This window comes from Spinacia oleracea, chromosome 5 (genome assembly GCF_020520425.1).
Source record: "Spinacia oleracea cultivar Varoflay chromosome 5, BTI_SOV_V1, whole genome shotgun sequence".
In the NCBI taxonomy this organism is placed as follows: Eukaryota; Viridiplantae; Streptophyta; class Magnoliopsida; order Caryophyllales; family Amaranthaceae; genus Spinacia; species Spinacia oleracea.
In genome coordinates, this window is record NC_079491.1 from 126,799,557 (window position 1) to 126,822,038 (window position 22,482).

Consider the following 22,482-nt stretch of genomic DNA (forward strand, 5'->3'; position numbering starts at 1 on the left):
TTAGAGTTAAAGCTTATGTGGACATAGGAGAAAGACTAAGAGTCACCAAAATAAGAGTCTCCCCTTATTGATGCTCTTACATATCAAAGAATTTTTTTCATATTTCCAAAACAAATGTTGCATTCATTAAGGAATTTTTTATATTTTGCAACTGAGAAATTCAACAAAAAGAGATAATTACGTTTCAAAAATATGTTAATGAAATTAAAAATGACGGTAAGTTAAATAACAATCTGAGAAACGGATAAGAAAATTTCTCAAGGAACGATCTGTCAGCCAGTATCACACTCCAATGAATCTCATGTTAACAATTGAGCTCATGTTATTCAGATATTCACTCTCCTCTAGTTCAAATATTGGATCTCCAACTCAAAGATTTGAAATTTAACACGTTCATCGCGATTCATAAGGCAAACCAAGGAGCTAGTTGACTAGCAAAGACGAGCATTTAATTGCAGCTTACAACCTCACACCTTTCTTCGATTATCAAGTTAAACTCGTTAGGAAGTCACTTTGTGAAGAGTATAATGCAATATATTTTTCTTGTATTAATATATAAAACTAAAAAAAAAGGGACATGTTTCTTAGAAGGTTTTCGTATCTGAGTACTTGTGTTGATAGATAGATAGATAGATAGATAGATACTTTGTTTTCCTATCTCCAAAAACTGCAGCTAATCCTCTAGGTCATAAGGTGAAACCTCTACTATCTACACCAGGTTAGATATATAGATACTTTATACTGTGGAGTATAAACTACACCAAGTTGGTTAGGTTAGACAAGAGAGATAAACGGATCGAGTATAAACTACATATCTATACATCTGGCAATACTATGATGTGGCCATATTCTTCATTATACACCACATCCGGCAAAAAAATGCTTGCAATAATCCACTTCCCAAGGTTATTCATCAACTTCCAACTCACTGATGATATTTTTTGAGCGAACAATCACCATAAGTTTGCATATGAGCTGCGGCTTTTGTGGTTTGAAAGGGCAACCTCTTCACAGTTACCTAGTACTTCTTTGGTGGCCATTGGCAACCATTTCTCCTTGATGACCTGCTTCCCCTCGCTGATGTGATCTCTGATGTGCGAGTTCTTCTCTACAGGTGGTCGTGGTGGAAGTTTATTGTGATGTGAAGAACAACAGGATGGCAAACAGGATTAAAATAAAACAAATATGCCCATGACAAACAAATAACTAAATAAGCACAAATAAACATACAGATTTGAGATCTTTGCCTACTATGAAAGTGAGTCATATAACAAGAGGCCACAACTGCATAACTAAGAATACAACCTACAGCGTAGATGGAGGGGTTCCAATGGTTGATGGCAAAACACAGAAACCCCAAGCTAAAACATTGACCCAATAATCGACTATGCTACATTTAACAAAGAAAACATTGAAAATTAGCTTATTCTCCACGATTTCTATCTAACCATTTAACCCAATAATCGGAAGAGTTTTAACCAATATCATAACCATTTAACCCAATAATCCCTCCAAAATTGAATCCCACCACAATCCATTACCTTAGAATGCTTTCAGGACTAACTGAGTCATGCTCTCTTACATAGAAAAGATAATGTGACAGACTGAGTTGTGCGCCTGTGCACCTGCCTTATAATGCACATAAGTACAACCTCCGTTTCGAAATAATAAGGACACTTGTCTTTTGACACTATTCACAAATTTCAATTTGATTATCATTTGTGATTTATGGGTAAGAAAAAAATATAGTCATGTGAGATCTTGTTTGATTCATCTCGATATATACTTTCGAGATATCAACTTTTTATAATTTTTACGAATACAAAATTAGAGATATTAATGTGCAAACATTTACATTGGCAAGCGTGAAAAGGTAAACTGTCCCCATTATTTCGAAATTGAGGGAGTACATAACAATAAAGTGGACAGCTCTTATGGCCTCAAAAATTAGAACCGTGTCGTTAGTATTGAACTCGATTCCATGCATAATTGCAGTCAAACCAAAAACTTTCACCTAATATTGGACAGAAAGCTAGTCAGAAATTGAATTATTTCAAGTATGAAGACAATCCTATTCGGCTGTCTTTTTTAACACTGATTGAAACAGAACACACTGATAGGTTTTTGGTTCAATTTTTTTCCTTATCTTTTTCATTTCCATAAATCTGCAGCCTATTTGGCATCTAGGGGAGCTATAGAAAGGACTCAGGAACCAAACAACCGTTATTTCGACTGCTATGACCAAACTGCCTTACAAGTGAAACACTACAACCTAATTTACATTGGAAGGGTGATGAATATGCAACATCACACATCCAGAAAATGATAGACAGTAACTTTTCGTTTGAAGGGCGACCCGTGTGATGAGTGACATTTCTGTCACTCCTAGGGTAGTGTTTTGATCCTTTTTCTTCTTGTTTTTTTTTTTTTTCCGCCCTTTATGCTCGTTTTGGTCTCCTTTGTTCTCTCCTTGTTTAGTTGACTCAACTACTCGTATTTACCATTTTCCCCTTATTTTTGGCAAGCTTTTGCTTTTCAGGAGTGTGTTAATGTGTAGGAAAACAGGTAAAAAGGACGAGAAAGTCAACGGAGGTTAACATCGTTCCAAGGGAGCATCGGAACGAAGAAGAAGTCATGAAGCCAAAGGCCTCAAGAGAAGTCAAGAGGTTCGACCCAACCCCATAAGAAATCCGGTCGAACCAGAATTGAGCAAGGAGCCAATAGAAGGATGAAGTTCGTTCGAACCTCAATCAGTTCGGTCGAACCTTGGCAAGGTTCGACCGAACTCCTCGGCCAAACCCCTTTTTGGAGGGGCTACTGATTACTCTCAAAATTCTCTGGGTTCGGACGAACCTCCCACTAGGTTCTGTCGAACCTGCTGTCAGTGTTGCGCTTCTTTTTCGAGACTATTTACAGCTTTTTAGGACATTTTAATTCTTACCTTAGTTTTGAACAAAAATAGTCATATTTTATTTTGGAGAGAGAAATAGTGGACATCCTCAGTTATTGCTCATTTGTGCTTGGAATTCTTCTTACTCTTGGATTTGAAGCTTCATTTGTAAACTCTTCTTATCATTGTCATTAATTTTCTGATTTTATTTTGTTTGTTCTCTTTGTTTTCTCATTAATCAAAAACCCTAAAAATAGGCACTTTTATTCTTCATTTCCTTTTTTGCTTGTTTATTTTGATTTCCCTAGTCTTCTATGATTGAATATATTGGTTGTTTCGCTAATTTCTCAAGGTTTAGTGATATTGACTATATTTATAGTGATAATTTTGTTTACAATTTTGATTGCTATGATGAAGACCATTTAGTTAAGGAATTTTCTTTTGATTTCTTGGGAATGAATGCTTCTATTGAATATTTTGTGTTGAGATTTGTTGTTAACTCCATGAGTGAGTAGTCTCCTATCTAGAGGTTTGGGTGTAATCAAGGCCTCAACGGCAACCATGTCTAGGGGTTTAAGATAGAAACTTGTTAGTTTGTAAATAAAAGTATAGGTTGGGGGATCTTTTCGTTACTTGCTTGGTTAGACGTAACCTTGCTTGATCAATAAAATACAATGTATTGATTCGGGAAAGGGTCGTGTTTCGTTGTGTTATGTGATTTCGGCTTGAACTTGTTGCCTCTTCAATTTTGTTTTATTGCGGAAGCATGATCCATTTTTGTTGAGAATTACTCGGGGTTGGGAGACTGGGAGTGATTTTAAGAGCCGATTTCCCTTCCATTTTCTCTTTGCAAATCTAACTTGTTCCGTAATTTCTTGTTGTCCTCGAATGCATGAGTCTTTGGTGAACCTCAATCCCCTAGTGTCTTTAATCTTGATTTTTCTCCATCAAACCATGTATTTCCTTTTATGTGATTTTCCAAAACAAAATCCCCTTTTCCGAACTAGCTTATGCTAATCACTAATAGTTATGAAACTCGCAACTCCTTGTGGAAAATACCTATACTAGCCACTATTGCGGTTAGTTTATTACTTTGATAAGAGGAATATTAGTTCAACGACGATGACATATTTTCGTGAGTTGCGGCTAAGTCTAGTAGCTTTTAGTGTATTCTAGTTCTTTTAATTGCTTTCCTTTTTCTTTTTGATTGTCAATGCTAATGTTTGCTTGAGTGTGCATGCCAAGGAACATTAGAACCTCTTCAGTTCAGCATTGAATTTGAACAATTACTTGTAAACAAATGCTGAACTGAATGTACATCTTATCCGTACAAAATTCCTATAACGCAGCAGGTCAGGAGCCACCGAAATATAACAATATAAAAAGCCATATGACGATGTGGATCAGGATGAACCAATTAAACATGTAAAACCAGCTGACCTGAGGTAGTTTGAGATAGAATCGTAATGAAGGACCCCTACAATTCTCCGCCTTCTTTCTTCCCGGGAGTCTCCACCTCGCATAACAACAGGTAGCTGCCCAATACCCTTAGCCTCCATTAGATCCTTGGCCGTTACTAAGTCAGTGTCTGGATAGCAAGTCAAAACACCACGCTCTATTCCCCGGTAGTTCATCCCACGAGTACAGATAGAATACACTGGACACGCATACACCTGTTAATATCAACCGAATAGCTTGTCATACATAATTTAAAAGAAGCCAAAAAATTTGAGTGGAAAGGGGTGCAGAAGGAAACTGAAACGCACATATGACCATTTTGAAAAATGTAGGAAATAGGGAAACAAACGGTGAAACGTTTATAGAAGAAATATATTTTATTTCCTACATCGACAGCATGATTTTCCCTTCTACAATCCATATGTCCCTACATTGAGTTATTTTATTGCTCCAATGCTGAGCTTTTCGTCAAAAATTTAGTCAGCCTCCTTGAAATTCCAAGAATTCTTTTCATGTGTATTTTTTCACATTTCTGTACCGACACATTTCAGGCATGGTTGAATGCTACCCCCTTGAGCATTTTCGTGCACTTCACAGATAAAGATAATAAAAGGCTTCGCCGTATAATAAATTATAATTTCCAAAATAATTATCTCAATTCTCTTGCCTGGAAATTTAGAAGAAATAGAGAAAAGGTGAAAGAATAGAAAATATTTAACCAAGGATCCATATAGGATGCATGTTAACCAAAACATAGAAACAGCTGCATCACCACCAAGTCAAACACCAAAGTGAAATTATAAACTACAAGCTTCAGTTCCGTGAATAAAAAATCATAGATACAACAAGCCATAATACCACATACATCCTGTAATGCTGACTTGCTGTTGAGAGCCTTGCCAGTATTTTTGGACAAACAGCGTTCAATATCACCACTCGTCAAGATACCCTCCAGAAGATTCTTATCATCAACCAACAGGGCACAATTCTGCTGGTTTTCACGCATATATTTCATTGCATCTCTCAAAGTTGTTTCCAGGCCAACCTTCAAATAGTTCTTCGACATAACGTGGGAGACCTGATAATATACATGGTGAGATATTGATCCACAATTACAAAGAAATTAATAAAATACAGCAATTAATTAATAAAAGTAGCCACAGTCAATCCAGTGAAAAAGAAGTAACCTTAAGACCATCTAAACATAGTTCTTCGTCAATTGATCTGAGAATATGAACATCTCTCATGACAGAGAGCTCTAAATGATTTCCACCTCCAGTGTCCCTGTCCTCAGCATCATCACGGGGAGAAACAAAAGAATAGCCTCTTGTAGAATTCTTTGAGTCAGTTGACTCAGTCTCATTTCCTTGATTTGTAACAGAAGGAACCCATATTGCCAAACCAACAGCCCCCTAAAATGCCGAATGGCAATTGAATAAGACACATGTAGAACACAATATGGAAATTCAGCACTTGCATATAACATTTAAAGAATCTGTGAGGGGTAAACTACTGTCCCTCGTAATAAAAAACAAGAGGTTAAAGTTGAATCACATCAAAGTTTATGACATTCAGATTAGAAGAAAAACATTAACGTATAGAACAAGACAGTTCTTTATTCTTAGCCTCCATTAAATGTCGGAATAACATTCCCCTTCATGTCTTACAGAACCCATCCATCATTCAATAAAAAAGGACGTAAAACTATATTTTAGAATTTCACAAACTTTGATATAAATATTTTCTTAGATAAACCTCAGAACCTGGCGAGAAGAGCAAAAAAAATATTATTTTTCCTTGGTAATTTATTACTTCTATATGAAACATCCAAAGCAGAGACTATATAATGAATAATGATACATACTAGATAGAATGCAAATCTCGGAAAGAGAATAGCAAAGACTTTCATATAACTGTTTGCAATAACTGGGAAAAAGGGATTCAATTTGTAGCAAGCAATACAGCATCAGTAGGCAGTAGGTGATCACTGGCATACCAGAGCATAAAATTATGTGCAAAGAAAAAGAATCCAGTACCAAGTAACAGAAGAATAAGAGCTTTACCATGAGTGGAAGCAATATCCTATAATCTTTAGTCAGCTCAAAAAGAAGTAAAACAGATGTCAAGGGTACAGAACAAACAGAAGCTAAGGTAGCAGCCATTCCAACCTACAATGTGGATAAGAATCAGAATTTTATCAGTTTCATGAAAAACAGCATAGGACTATTAAAATTTAATTTATTCTTGTCCAAGTGGATGTTAACACTTACCAGAGCGTACGCCTGAGGCTGGGCAACAGCAGTATTTCCCGGTAAAGCTGAATTAATCAGTTCTGCAGCTGAACCTCCAAAAACAGCACCAACTGCAGCACCAATCATCAAGCTTGGCGCATACAGGCCACCTACGATTCCAGATCCTTTACATAGAGCTGTTGCTACAACCTTTGCTGCAGCTAACTGAGCCAAAAGCCAGATACCAGGTGCTGAAGCACTTTTCCCAGTGTGGAGAATTTCGTCAACATTTGTGAAGCCCCAATACAAAATTCCAGGATACTTCAGGGCTATTATCCCTGCCCCTAAACCTCCTAACGCGGGACAGACAACAGAAGGAAGGCCAAACTTTTCTTTGATGAAATCAAAGAACTTGGTAAACCAAACTACTAAGCGCGTGAAAACGACACTAACAACACCACACAACATACCCAGAATCAAGTACAATGGCAGTTCTGCATTGAAGCACCACATCTAATTGTTAGAACAAATGAAAATCCAAACTCTTCCCACACTTCCTTCAAGACCCAAAAGAAAACGTAAAACAAAATAAGGGGGCAATGGCAATCAAGATCAGGTGAACATCTGAAATTTAGATGATACAACAACCAATACCACCTACGATGGAGAATATGGAGTCTAGGGTGTAGATATTGGCAATCTTAACCATTCTTAGCTGACGTTGAAAATAAGGCATAGCAAGATGGATAAAACAAAATATTCATGCAAATATAAGAGACTCTACAGAAAATTATTAGTCTTAGATACAGTAGCGGTCACATATGGAAAGCCTTTATGACTCTGAAAAATGGAGTACATTTTACCAAAATCAATTACCGTGATACAGCACCTATGCTGCATCATCATCAACAACAACATAAAATATACAATATGTATGTAGTCACGGAAGGCTATTAGCATGTGCAGTCTATGTGACCACACAACAGACTTTTTAAAATATGGAAGTGTTAATTGCATATAAATTGAAGAATTTACACAGGAATACAGGGTACAGTTGACTTATTAGTTATAGAAAGTGGGAGTGTCTAATCTCCTTCCGTCTAATTTTCTATGGTACCAAATCTCATATAACCTAATGAGCAATGTTTCCTGCTTCTTGGAAACAAGCCCCACTCGCAACAAGCTTTTCAAGAATCTCCAAACTTAAAAAGTTTTAATCAAATTGGTGGTTTGGTACAATTTTATGTCGTTGAAGAATACATAACAAAACCCCTCCATTCATTTTATTTATTTATTTACATTGTGTTTTTACTCTTTCATATTTAATTCTCATTTCTTAAGGGCCCAAATTGTAAAGATAGTACAAGAACAAGACATCCTTTTTCGTCTCGAACTTTTCATCGAACAAATAGGGGAAAAGAATTATTGAAAACAAAGAGTCACAGGAGCCACGATGTATGTTGCATGCCAGTTTCAGAGGAAAGTTATAAAAGCTCAATAAGGAAACTTAACAAAATCTTATATGACCATTGGAACCTCACTCGAGGGTCCCATACAGTGTTACCTGGTTCGCCCCTAACCCCCGCGAATCGCGAATCGGTTCGCCTGTACCGATTCGCGGTTCACCGGCGATCCAATACGCGATTTTTCACGAACCAAACCAAAACCCTAGTTTTAACGATTGAAGGTCCGGGAAGGCGATAGAAGATAAAACATGTTGGGCCTTTTGTTTGAGAAGTACATACGCGTTGATTGCGATCGTCAATTGTTGTTTTTGTTATTCTTTCTTCTTGCTGAATCTAAGCACCATGGGAGAGACTGGAACTCTAGATGTCGATGGTGAAGAATGAAGATGATAGATTATACTTTTTGTTTTTATTTTTTTACTTTATTTTGCACTTTTTGTTTTATTACAATACTTTTTGTCTTATTATTGTACCTTTTGTCTATACTGTGGCTGTGCATTGCGCATAGGTCATCCCATTATTTTATTAAGTTTCTTTTTGCCAATTAACTTCTGCCTTTTTCAGTTTTCACGTGACTTTGCTAAGGATTGTGTAATTAGGCACAATGAATTTTCCTTTAAACTTTAATACTATTATTATTTTCATCGCCTAATACACTTCATACTTTGAAATGTAACTACACCAAAAAAAAATCCATACTTCTCTCGCGAACCTAAAATCAGATACCTGCGAACCGCGAACCCGTACCCCGTACCAAAACGAACCACGAACCAGGTAACTCTGGTCCCATACAAAGAAACAAAATAAGGTGGCTAAGCTATGTTTCATTTAACTCAGCACGTCCCGACCTCCAAAGGGGAGTGTTGAAACAAGGACGAGAAGGCAATGGTTCAAACCACAGTATGAAGTTGTCGATTTGAGATTTTTTGACGGCCATGTAAGCCGTCTTACTTTCAACACCATAAATCATTAGAAAGGTCGTGTCTAAAAGTTCCAGCTCCAAACTTCTTTTTTTAAGGGCCATAAAAAATGCAGGTATTTTTAATGAATGTTGAACAATAATGATGCAAAACAAAATTGAAAGGAAACTAGAGAGTTTTGAAAATTACTTTGGGATTAGAAGTTTTATATTCCGTCTGTTTTTTTTTTTTTTTGTTCTAAACATTTTCTATTTAGAGTTTGAGGTGTTCATTGTTCCAAGTTCTAACACTTCTACACAATTCTATTTTGGGCAATCATCTTTTTCCGTCTTAACCATAGATAAAAAATGCGGTATCGGTCACGGTCGCGGGATCGGTCGCGGAGTTTCGGTAACGGAAATGATGCGTTAGTCGCGGACCGTGTCGCGGTTGTCGCATAGGAATTTGAAATTTAAAAAACAAGCCCCATGTCAGCCCCACTCACTACCTACCCTAATCCCCCTCCCCTAAACCGCACACGTGACATAATTAAATGAATTCCATTGTCCACCTTCTCTCTCCTCTCTTGTTTTAGATCTTAAAATGGAGTTTTGTACTCCATTTCAGTAGAGTTTCTCCATTTCTTTCCCTTTTCCCTTTCTTTTTGTCGAAAACATGGGGAATTCGGCTGAAACTGAGTAGCTGTGAGGCTAATAACGCTTAATGCGGACAAAATTGGTTCGGATCGGTTGTACCGCCTAAATCTCACCGTTTTTAAAACCACCTTTACAACTCGGGATATCTCGTATCGCCAGCCTCCAAAACCTAGTTAACTCGGGCGATACGAGTTAGCTCGGGCTAGTTTTTACACCATGGTCTTAACCCCCATACCCCATAATATTTATATATTTCCACTCTTTATCCACCTAAGCTATAAAGGGTGGAAATACTAGGACCAAACACTTTTTGGTTCCTAAAAAGTGTTTTAAATGCATTCGATTTGACTCCACGATGGTTACCGTGCATAAAATTTTGCATCCTCACAAAATGTGAGAAGAAAACAAGAAAAAAGTATATACCTACACATGGACTGCATTAGAGAGAAGGGTATTTGGTTCACTGGTTTTTAGACCTGGCAAAACTGACCCGGATCCGAAAAACCGACCCGATTGATCCGATCTGTAACCCGAAATTGATCCGAAACGATTACCCGAAATTAACCCGAAAACCAAATAGAACCCACCCGAAACCGAAACCGACCAGGAAGTGATTTGACCTGAAATGACCCAATACCCGAACGATTCACCCGAAACCGAAATAACTCGAACCGAAAATAACTGTAAAATTTAAATCAACCCGAACCTATCCGAACCGAAGAGCAACTCGAATTTACCAATTAGTTTTAAATTCAAGTTTTTTTAGCTTTTCATATTATCATTATTTTTTTTGATATTATTATTATTGTTATTATTTTCTTTTTATTAATTTGTAGTCTTTTGTGTTATAGGAAAAAGGTTTGACAATATTATGATAGTAACCACCAAATTTAAAGACAAAAAACGTAATCAAACCTTCAAACACGAAAAATCTGATCCAACCCGAAGAACTCGATCTAACCCGAAAAATCCGAACCCGAAAAACCCAATCCGATATGAACCGATCCGATATTGACCCGAAATCCTGACCCGAACCAGACCAGACCCAATTATTAAAAACCGAAGTTACCCGAAACCCGAATGAACCCGACTCATACCCGAAACCGACCCGAAAGAAAAATAACCTGAAATGACCCGATTCGAAACTGATCCAAACGACCTGTTTGCCAGGTCTACTGGTTTTACCAATGACAGGGTTATTTTTCTTTTTATTATTATTTGGGGGTTGGGGGTGTAGCACAAAAAGAATGTGTAATGGGCCTGACGACCCGACCCTGACAGTGACGACTGATAGGCATGTTACGAAATAAGACCATTTTGGGGTTTTGCGTTAGGAAATAAAAGCAGGAACTTCATGAATTGGTCTTCTTACTCATGAACCAATACATAAATCACGGGGTTTGTTAGAGGAAAACACGCTATAAACAACATATTAGAGAAAGAGAGAGAGTGAGAGAGGGTTATGTTGAATATTGTGCAGAGTTTTAGTTAGATTTTAGAGTGTCAATTGGGAAAGAATCAAGCCTCGCAAAAGCTTGAATATCTTCTATTTTCTGTAGTTCTAGTTTAATAGTCAAATTCTTCTTCTTCCTCATTTCTACCATTGGTCTAAAATATGAGCAAGTTCCTTGCTTCATAAATAAAAGGGAAAATTTTGTGTGACTTAAAAATGGACCCTATACTATAAATATCTGGGTGAGGGCTGTCGGGGAGAAAAGTCCTTTCTATTGCTATTGCACTTAGTTGGAATAAAAACAATTTAACAGTAAATGGATGGATCATGGGTGGTCTGACGTCATTAGGCCAAGAAGTATTGCTAAATATAACACAGAAAATAAGTTGTAGGTAATATTTTTTTTTAAATAGTTGTTCCCTCACTTTATACTACATTAGAAACTACTATTTTGAGTATTTTCACGTCGCTGTCAAAACTCAGACTTCTCATTACACCTCAAGTTACGTGTCGAATGCTCGACACCGTCATCCGTATGGACACTTTGTCATTTCATTTTGGGCCTAAATCATGGAAAATTTTCAAAATTTAATCAAGTCAGACAATTGGACAACATGAGTACCCGAGTCAGAGTAACACAACAATTACCAGGAATTAGACGAAAGATCACACATTTTGGGCACCTAGGAAGAGAAGATTGTGCACGATGCCACGATACGGAGCAAGAGAGCTAATAAGAAAAATTAGACAATGAAACAATACAAGGTCTTCAATTAGTTCATAGTTGACAGCTTGCTCATCAGGACAGAACACAAGCTCAACAGAATTGGCAATCCTGCTTGTCTCTAAATTGGCTTATCTTGAGATATGTGACAAGTAGCAATATGCTACTTTTTCCTGTGATAAAGATATTTTTTTATAAATCAACAGAAGATACAAGAACGTAGGCAAGTTGTCCTTGTATTAACAAAAAAAACAGATAAGAGATTCATCCACTGAGTAAATTCTATATTCCCCCGCCGCCTTGGCCCATAAAGAAGTTATCCTATCCCGCAGACAATCGGCACTTAAAGCGGTTCCTTCGAAAATCTGAGCATACCGTTCTACCCACAGACACCACAGAACTGCCACAAAATCTTCTTCTCCTTTGCCCTTACAATTTCATCTCCAAAAAAAGGTGACAATCACACCCTCAACTTCAAATTATCATTTTAAGCTAATATATTGATGTATTTGCATTTTACATTCACATAAGAGTTCAGGAGACACTTCTTATTAATCTACCAGTTCAAGTTAGTATCTTCTGCCTCACTTCCTCGGTTCCTCCGTTTTTTTTAAGCGTTACACTTTGACCGGCACATACTTTTAGGAGGTTTGAGTTGAATTTAATAAACTAATAATTAATTATTAATTGTAAGAAATTGATAGTGGCTGAATTATCTATGGTGAGAAAAAGATGGTCGGAGTCAGTGTAGGGCCATGAGGGAGTGAGAGAGAGAAAGAGAGAGAGAGAGAGAGAGAGAGATTAATATAATTGGGAGTAGGGACCATAAGAGGAGAGGGAGATAGTATTAAAATGTATAAGCTTACCAAAAAAGGAAGAGTAACACATAAAAAACGGCTGCTTTTGGTAAATGTAACACTACAAGAAAACGGCGCGAGTACACGTTTGCAACATCTCTTTTGGACAATGAAAAAAGTTTGTTCAACGATTGATGCTTTCTAGTGCCCAGTGCTCTACATCTTTGATCAATTGAATCAGAAACTCAACCACTGAACAACAATAACTCTTAACTCTCAGCAAACTAACAATCAAGGAAACACCCTCGTACAGATTATCTTGAGTTTGATGATCACATTCGCCCACAACAAGGTAGCAAAGAAAAAGATAAGATCAACACACCTTCCTTATACCTTTTTCACACCTTCCTTAAATATCCGATTGCTAGTCACGTGTAAATCAATAAAATTAAAAAACATACTCCCTCCGTCCCTTAATACTCACACCGGTTTGACCGGTGCGGAGTTTAAGACATTTGAATTGACTTATTTATTTAATGGGTGTTAGTTGATAGTGGGGTATTTTTTTAATATAATTAGTGGGAATGTGTAAGAAGTGGGGAGTGGTGATTGGGGGTGTGAATTTTTAAATGGTTTTTTGTAGAGAATAGGTGTGTAGGTGGGGTTAGTAAGTAAGTGTGAGAAATAATATAATATTGGTATAAATTTCCATTTATAGAAGCGGTGCAAGTATTAAGGGACGGCCCGAAAAGGAAAGCGGTGCGAGTATTAAGGGACGGAGGGAGTAACATTCTAGACCTTTATGTACCATTAAACTAAGGCAATCTCAATCCCCTTACGAACACATTCAACAAAAACCATTACGAATTAATACTTGTGCTGATGGGCAAACATAACATGGATAAAAGGAAGTCATTGAGTACATCAATACATGCTTACAAACATAACATGGAGAAGTATAATCAAACAAAACTTGTCTTTAGCATAGTACCTTTGGACTCATGAGCAGTTACTTTATTACTTATCTCCAACTGATTCATATTACTTCCTCCATCTCAATATAAAGAGTCGCAAAATAACCTTGCATGCATCTTATGATCAAGATACAAAAGCATACAAATCCAATAAGTTTTTAGTGTATCTCATCTCTACCTGTTTGTTATTTGCCTCATACAATAAGTAATCTGTTTGCCTAACTTTAATCACATATATAAATGTGGATGTATCCGAATGCATGCTTTTATTCACAACTCACAATCATGTCTATTAATGAATACTTATGTAAGAACTGTTAGTAAGAGAAAATAGATACCTGCCGCCGATTTCAAGTCATATGATGGCACGGTAAAAGCTGATTTGTTCCCTAGCAATTCATTTGACACAGTTGATGAAATAACAGAAGCTAGTATTATCATTGCAGTAGTAAATGGTGGTGAATTTTCAGCACGAAGAGGTCTTAATACCGTTTCAATAGCAAAGAAACAACCAGCAACTGCTGCATTAAAACCTGTCAAATAATAAATAATGGTGAAACTTAGACTACATAAAAAGGTCACGAAACCGCTCAACAACCACAGTTTTTATGAAATGTAGATACAGAGGTTCCACTTAGAACACACAGGAACACTGACGAAGGGTCTCCTTGCCTAGGCCTCATGACAACACATACCAACTTCTAGGCTTCCCATTAATAATCACAAAGAAAAAAAATACATAAAGACAACCCAAAATCAGCCACCTTCAACAGTTTTCAAACGCACTCAACAACAAAAATACCTAAAAACCCACCAAACTCACCCTATCTTATGCTACCTCAAAACCCAATTTGAAAATTGCACCTTTCCTGCTCTAAAGAAATCATACTACTGCAAATAATACAATAATGAAGATCACAATTCCAATGAATTATAGAAATGTAAGTTTTCTGAAATGAGGTGCTCTTATCTTATCCAAAGGTTCAAATCTGCTCTTAAATTTTCTCATCTATTGTCAAGTAAGCAAAAATGCTTCTAAAAACGTGAAAAAAACATGCTCTGACAGATGGACCAGCAAATTATAGCAAAAAGCTCCCAAAAGATACCCCTGGAACCTCTCCATTTTGATTACCAACTTGATCATGAAATCTCAGGTTTCAAGCGTGGCTGATCTCTGGGAATAACCTCGTAATGTTTTACCTCCATTATTAATCAGAGGGGATCTCAACTCTCTAAAGAACACAACAAGCCCCCCCCCCCCCCCAATCATTGGTCTCCACAACCACGAGAAGAGAATATGAGTGTCAGATCCATTCAACGACAATGAATCTATCGTTTCTGTTCCAAGTTCTAAACAGAGGCATGACCAGAATGTGATTCCCACCATGTTGCATCCTAACTCACTACATCCCCTTTGCTATGCATTTATTTTTCACTTTTGCTTCGCCATCCACACCATCTCTGGAGAACATAGAGAAGATAAACTTGATGGATAAGAAATACTGAGAGAGGGAGATAGACAAAGAGAAAAACAACCAATGAACTTCGCTCAACCAAATCTCCACCTATTGGATACCCACAGAAATTTAACAGTAACATGGCGGCAAACATCATTGCATATCACTGAAATCATGGGCCACCAGGGGATAATTAAAGATAATCCTCTTTTAATCTTTAGTTTTCACAATGAAGACATCGTCTCTGTCTGAAATAACTTCGGTTTGTGCTCCTCGACATTATGCCTAGACATGCTTCTACAGTTTTTCCGGGTGATGACCAGCATGGTTTTTAAATAAATAAAAAAATTAATTTCCCTTTTTAAGGACTCCTAGACATGCTCCTCTGTAATATCCTCTTTCTATAACTAATGAACCTAAATATGATCCTGGGCAACGTCAAGTCAAGGTCTTGTGGCAGTTGTGGCCTAGTGTGTCAGCAAAAAGAAAATATCAAGGAGATGTAGGATAAAAACTGGAAAAGTTGTGTTTCAGAAGCAAAATGCGTGGCGAAATTGGACAAACAAAACAAACAAGCAAAAAAACGCCACTTAGATTAGCAATGCAAAATCAAGATCATGTTCAACAGCATATTGTGCAGAAGAAGAAACATGCCTACACAATGAGAACCACACTTGGACCAAGAAGTTGAGTACCTGAAGCAATTCCAGCAGCTGCACCTGCCGCAATAAGAGCAATATATCTTTCTCTGTTATTTTCCATCATTAAGTAGCATCCATGGGCACATGACTTTCCAATATCTACGCTAGGACCCTCAGGACCCAAGGAACAACCAGTGCCGAGAGCCACTGCCGCTTGAATTGCTTTAATTGTGGGAAATACTCCACCAAGGACATCAAAACCTTGCCTTTGCGGAGATTTTGAGCTGCCAGAGGGCCTTATCTGCTCCAAGATTTCAAGTAAACCATGCATCATACCTACAATCACACCACCTGTGACTGGTATCAAAAGTATACGATGCCAAGTGTCAGCAAGTCTTTGTAAGCGTAGCCAAGCAGCACCTTCGTTTGGAGTACCAGCCCAAGCCCATTCATGAATGACATGCACCTACGAATGAAACGAGGTGACAAAATGATAAACAAGGATAGTTTACCCCTATCTAACTCAGGCAGTTATCAACTAAATACATAAAAACAAATTGGCTGACAAAATGATAAACAAGGATAGTTTACCCCTATCTAACTCAGGCAGTTGATTAAAGGTCAATGTAACTAATGCATTCTTTAGTACTAAGGTCAATTCCAAAGGTATTCTGAGGGTAGCCAAGCAGCGCCTTCGTTTGGAGTACCACCCCAAGCACATCATGAATGACATGCACCTACGAATGAAATGAGGTGACAAAATGATAAACAAGGATAGTTTACCCCATCTAACTCAGGCTTAGCTAAATGCATAAAAAAATCGCAAGCCTTGATTAAAGGTTAATGTAAATTAAAGAAATAGCACAAGTACATTTATTCTTTAGTACTAAGGTCAATTCAAAAGGTATTTTAAGGCCAACAACACAGATCTCACTACATTAGGCATAATTAGCAAGAAATAGCTGCACAATGCATAGACAATGACAATTGACAAGTATAAAATAGAGAATCGATTGGAGGAGTCAATATCATACCCCACGGTTAAAAGCAGCAACACACAGACCGGTAGCAAGGCCGAGAAGGCAGCCAATGAGAAGCAAAGCCCATTCAGGAGGATCGCCGAGGGCCTCACCACCTGATTGGGAGTCATGGTCAAGGTGATGATGATGAAAATGATGGTGTTGACGTCGACGACGGGAAGCAAAAGATGGAGAAGAGGAAGAAGAGGCCGGGGGATCTTCCTCATCCCCAATTGGCTTCCAGCTATCTCTATCTCTATCTCTATCTCTGTTGAGGCTGCTGATGTTGAGGCTGAGGTTATGGCTATGGCGGCGACCACTGCCGCCACGATCTAGATTAACCATTGGTGATTTCAGTTTTGAGATTAGATTGGTGATGCCGCCGACGACGACAACTCCTCCTTCAGCGGGATCTTGTTCGGAGGTGGAGTGATCAGCAGTCGTCGTCTCCCTCTCAGACCTCGATCTAAGTAGCAGCACATGGTCCTGATCGCCTTCCTCTCTTTCGCCTGACATCTTCTTTTGCCTCTCTCTCTCTCCCACTCTCTCCTCCAGAGACAGAATAATTGTAGATTTTACTCAATTTGACGCTCAAGTTGAATCTCTTGAGAGGAAAAGGGAGTTGCTAGATTCATTGGGATTGGCCGTCGATCACTTCGGAAACTGCCGCGACCACTGTAATGGTTTCTTCTCGGGGAACAACACCATCGACGTTTGATGATCAACGGAGTAGTTTGGGGTTTTCACATACACGTACTCTGAAAAGGTAAATGATGCGGACCGAGTACCGATATTGACTATTGATCTTATATTCCTATGCTAGTTTCAATCTCCCTAACATATTGAAATCAATCGGCGAAATAAAATAAGCAAAGAGTAAAAAAAAATCGACAAAAGAAATTTAGCAAAAAAAATACTTCCTCCAATTCTTTATTGTTGCAGCATGTTCCTCTACACGATCCTAAATAAACTTGGGTGAATTAACTATTTGTTGGTCCCCAGCGCAAGTTAATCTTTGTTAAAAAGTAAGTAAGCAAGTACAACACTCACGCGATACTTAATTGAGACCGATTATTGGAGTTAAAATTTCACAGTTCCCTCCAAATTCCACCAAAATTTCAAATGTTTTGCAACCTGAAAAAATTTCCACTAAAATTCAAAATATTTACAACTTTAAAGCACCAATATTATGCCATTGTTTGTTTTGAGAGCTAAGAAAAGAAATTTTACAATCTTCATAAATTCTCACTTTCTCTCTCAACAAAACACTAACTTCTCTTTCACTTTCTCTCACTATCTCTCACTTGCACACACAACACTGACTTTCTCTCACTTGCACACACAATACAATATCACCATAGATGAAGAGTTTGAGGCCTTCATAGTCTCTCGCGGGTTGGATAATGGCCTGAAATATCACCATAGAAGAGTTGTTGTCTCTGGAGAACACCGCCAACAACTAATTTGAGTGGGAACCTGTACCAAGCTCCAACATTCCTATATCTGCAATTCCAACAGAAGATGGTATAAGCATGGAGGAGTTGCTTCAAATAGAGGATGCAATTAATTCACCAGATGATGAAGATGTTCCCGATGATAAGGTATGATACTTGTCTTAGGCCCGGCCATAAGGAGGTCCAGTGGGATCTAAAGCACAGGGCCCCAAAATTTGGGGGCCCAAAAACCTTAAAAACTGTTGGAAGCTTAAAAAAATTTTAAACCCTTCTTCCTTCATTCTTCGCTTCCCGTGACTTCTTGAAACAAGCAAAAGCAGAACTCTTCAAATTCTCTCTCCTCCCCGTGATTTGATTTCCAAAACAATTAGTTTTCTTAATTAGTTTTAATTATTTCTCCTCATAATATTCAATTGAATATATCTCCTACCTTCTCTGCAATTATGAAAAAATACTCATCAAAATCTCAATTTTTTCCCAATCCATTCAATTCATTTTCTCAAAAAACTCTCCTTAGATTAAGGTGTTCAACAGATAAATTCATAGTGTTCAATCAAGATCCAGGTTTTTTTGTTAGACGAGAGTATCATCAATGGAACCGATAATGGAGGGGAAGATCTAACGGCGGAAGACAGAACGGTCCAGCGGAAGAAAGAACCGTCAACGGCGGCGTTGTAAGCTTCATATATTTTTATTGTACACCTTCGATTCTGCTATATAAAGTGTTAGACGGCACTTCCAATTTTTAATGGGAATTCTTCATCAATGGGAGAGTCGATAATTGAGTGACTGATTTGAAAAGCCTAAAACACTAAACTCCTAATTGTTGAGAGTGAGAAGTGAAGAGAAAGCAGAGAGATTGGGTTGTATTTCTCATTCTTAATGACTATATTGCTATATTTTTATGTAATTATTGTTTGATTTTTAGGGGCCTCATATAGACTTTAGTTATAAATTTAGCACTGGGCCACCAAATTGACGGAGCCGGCCCTGACTTGTCTGATTTTGACGATGAAATTGATGTGTATAATGATGCATGCATTGAGTTAAATGAACCAGAAACTTATGAAATCCCTATGCATGAAAAAATAAACACCCACATAAGGCAAAATTTACGCAACAAAAAACCATTTCTGACCAATCACCGAGGCAACAAATGGCTATGGAATTGTTTGTAGAAGTTGCTGGTACGAAAGTGCCTTGGGGGTTAGCTAAATACTTAGCTACTAAGTATTGTGTTCACAGAACAACGGTGCATAGGATATGGCTTAAGCAAATAAGCAAAGAGCCGAAGGCAAGGATGTCAGTGATGAAGGAACTATGTCCTTCACCCAAGGTGCATTAAGTCTAATACCAAGGTTCAGATTAATTGCGAACAATTAATTCAGTAAGATCAAGTAATCGGAACAGCTAGCTGGAGCAATGCTTCCGATCAGTGAGTTCTAATGGATATTAAGCTCACAACTTACTCTTGACTGAACCTATAAGGTCACACCAATGACATTTAACAGATCACCGGATTAAATGAATCGGAAATTCATTTAATAGCTTTTCGGGAATTAGTTTTGGAAAACATATTATACGATATGACCTTGCGTCGGAATCGTATATCGTATTGCAAATATTCGTAAGCTGGGCGAAATGAATAATCGTATCGTACGACGATGATTCGTCATTACGATACGATAAATAATAACAGTAAGGCGTTAGTCGCGAATACGAGCCGCATCGGAGCTGCCGGCCCGTCGAGCCAAGCGCGCAAGGCCCAACGAGCCAGCGAGCAAGCAAGCAAGCCAGCCCGGGGCGTGGCACAAGCGCGCAACATCAACAGCATCGCAGCAGCGAGCACGCAAGGCCCACGACCCAGCTGCTCGGCTGCGCGCGCTGTGGGCTTCGGCTTGCAGCGTGTGGCTGGCCGCGGGTGTGTGGCCGTGTGCAAGTGTGGGCGGTCAAGGCCCTTAGTCTTGGCCGATTACACTAATATAATAATTAGGTTATTATATTTTTGCACACACTCCAACAATCAGTTTTCCATCTAACCTAAACCTAATTCCTAAATTACGTTCTTCAGTTTTTCTCTCTCTGTAAAAGACTGTTCATCCCGAAAAGCAAAAATCTTGTGCGTTGTCTAAGCTACAATAATCAAGACGGATCTGAACGTGTCGGTGAACCAAGTAGAGGAACGACAAGTGGAGTTCTTTGTTGGTGTTCGTTGATACAATACTCGGGAAAACACGTTTCGAATGTAAGTTTGCTTAAACTGTGCTTTATACATGTTTCCTGGCTTTGGGGATGTTCCGCACATGTTATGTATGTTTAACTGTATTCCCCTACAGTGGTATCATGAGCCTTATGTATTCAAAGCATTTTTTAGCATAATTTAATTGTTTTTGCTGTTGTCGAATTTTTTGGAATTTTTGTTGATTTTTCGGAATTATTATGAATTATTGGATTAATTGCGTAATAGTATCTGAATTCAAAAATATTCATATTTTTGACTTTTCTGACCCTAATCTGACTGAAACTATTTTCTAAGATCAACTCATGAGAACGGAACTGCAAAAACAGGCCTCGAAGTATGTGTTTTTGGGCGTTTTTGTTAATTTTCGTATTAAAATTAATAAATTCGGAAAGTTTTTCAATTAATTGGTCGACCTAAACTACTCGGAATTCATTGAAATTTTGACAAAATGCTGTTGGATCTGTTCTTTAATCATGGTAAAATTTTCAGCCGTTTTTGATAAGTATAAACCCTAATTATGCTTTCCCCAAATTCGTAAATTTTAGATCACTAATTGATTTTTTGAATAATTTGGATCTAGTAATTTGGTTAATTGGGAAAGGGAATATAATTTCATGGTCAGTGGAAAATTTTAAAAATTATTGGATTAAAATTTTGAATAGTTTCGTCAATTTTAATCGACACTTAAACCAAATTCGTAAAAATCTGAAATTTAAATGTTTAGAACGATTTAAAGTTTTAGATTTGATTATTTAAAAGTTCAAATTTTCAATTGAAATTGTTCGTTCTTAAAATTTGAATAATGTTAGCCTTGATTTAATAATTTTAACGAAATTGGATTGTTGTTAAATTAATTAAATCGTAAAAACGTTATTTTTCGAAAATAAAAATCGTAAATTTTGTGAAAAATAACTTAATGCAAATGTTCGTGAAATTAAATTTTTTTAATTAGTTGGTCATTAGGCACGAACCAAAGGCACGAACACAAAGGTGGGGTGGACGTGTGGCTCGTCGAGCCATGCGGGCTGCCATGCCTGTGCCTAGCCGCAGCGACACGGGCAGCAGCAAGCTTGCTGCGTGCCTCGCACGCGCTGGGCGAAGGAAGGGGCGAGCAAGGCAGGCGCCTTGGCTTGCGAGAGCTGCGAGCAAGCAAGGCAGCCTTGCCTTGCGCAGCGTCGAGCACAGCAGGCACACAGGGGCAGCATGGCTGCGGGTACGTGGGCGCTGGCTGCGGGGGCATGGGCATTGCTCGTGTGCCTCGTAGGCCACATCGTGCATTGCTGGGCTGGGCGCAAACCTAGCCCGCATTGCACTCAAACAAATTTTTCTTTGTTTCGTTGAGCTTGACTTTTATGTTTGCATTAAATTTGGCTAACGGGATAATTAATAACTATTTTATTTAACTTGGGTCGGGCCGTGAGTTTGATTTAATATTTAAATAATTAATTATCCGGAATAATTATTGGTTTGAGTGGGAGCCGCTAAATGAAATTAAAATGACATAATTATTTTAATCATTTTCGTAGGTCGCATTATTTTAAATTAAATTCAATTTTAATTAGAATAAAGTCTAAGGATTAATAATTTGAAAATTGATTTCATTGCCCCTACTGCAGCAAGCTGGGTGGTGAAGTTTGTTTGCTTGGTGAAGAACAGTTGCAACACTCTCTTTCAATCTCACCAGTGGCTGAGAACACCTAAGTACTCTATCAAAGGAACCTACACTACTCTATTGTTAGGTTATGATACATATGATAAAACATAAATCATGCGGAAAAACCTTAATGCCAGGAAACATATTATTTACACATAATCATTTAGCATAATTTAGGAGCATACACTTTGTAGCGTGCCCTCCCTAGCTGCGCCCGAACCGAACAAGAACAAGTCTTTAGGACTCCAAATGTCGTCCCTCCGTAGATAGTCTACAGTACGTCCGGATCCGCCTCAAGTTAGACCAACTAGAATCGCCCTTAAGGTTACTAGGAATTTCGGCTATTGTGTTTGCAAGTGTATGGCTGATTTTTCTTTCAAAAACTTACCCTTTGAATACTTCAATTGTGTCTATAAATTATGACCCTAGGCACTTATTTATAGAGGTATGGAAAAGGAATTATAATC

General features: G+C 37.9%; 1 protein-coding gene and 1 non-coding gene across 2 annotated transcripts; both read right to left on the minus strand.

Moving 5' to 3' along the window:
* Window positions 1-620: 620 nt before the first annotated feature.
* LOC110796890 (chloride channel protein CLC-f) lies at window positions 621-17,511 on the minus strand. The gene is made up of 9 exons (XM_056828524.1): window positions 16,681-17,511; window positions 15,701-16,112; window positions 13,887-14,081; window positions 6,619-7,073; window positions 6,412-6,516; window positions 5,536-5,760; window positions 5,214-5,426; window positions 4,331-4,563; window positions 621-1,108 (listed from the first exon to the last, which is right to left on the minus strand). The coding sequence occupies exons 1-9, from the start codon at window positions 17,179-17,181 to the stop codon at window positions 1,015-1,017; spliced, it is 2,433 nt and encodes an 810-aa protein (XP_056684502.1). The 5' UTR covers window positions 17,182-17,511; the 3' UTR covers window positions 621-1,014.
* A 1,308-nt stretch (window positions 17,512-18,819) lies between these two features.
* On the minus strand, window positions 18,820-18,890 carry LOC130462313 (small nucleolar RNA U49). Its single transcript, XR_008922409.1, has one exon. It is a non-coding gene; the product is annotated as a small nucleolar RNA U49 (small nucleolar RNA).
* Window positions 18,891-22,482: the final 3,592 nt, after the last annotated feature.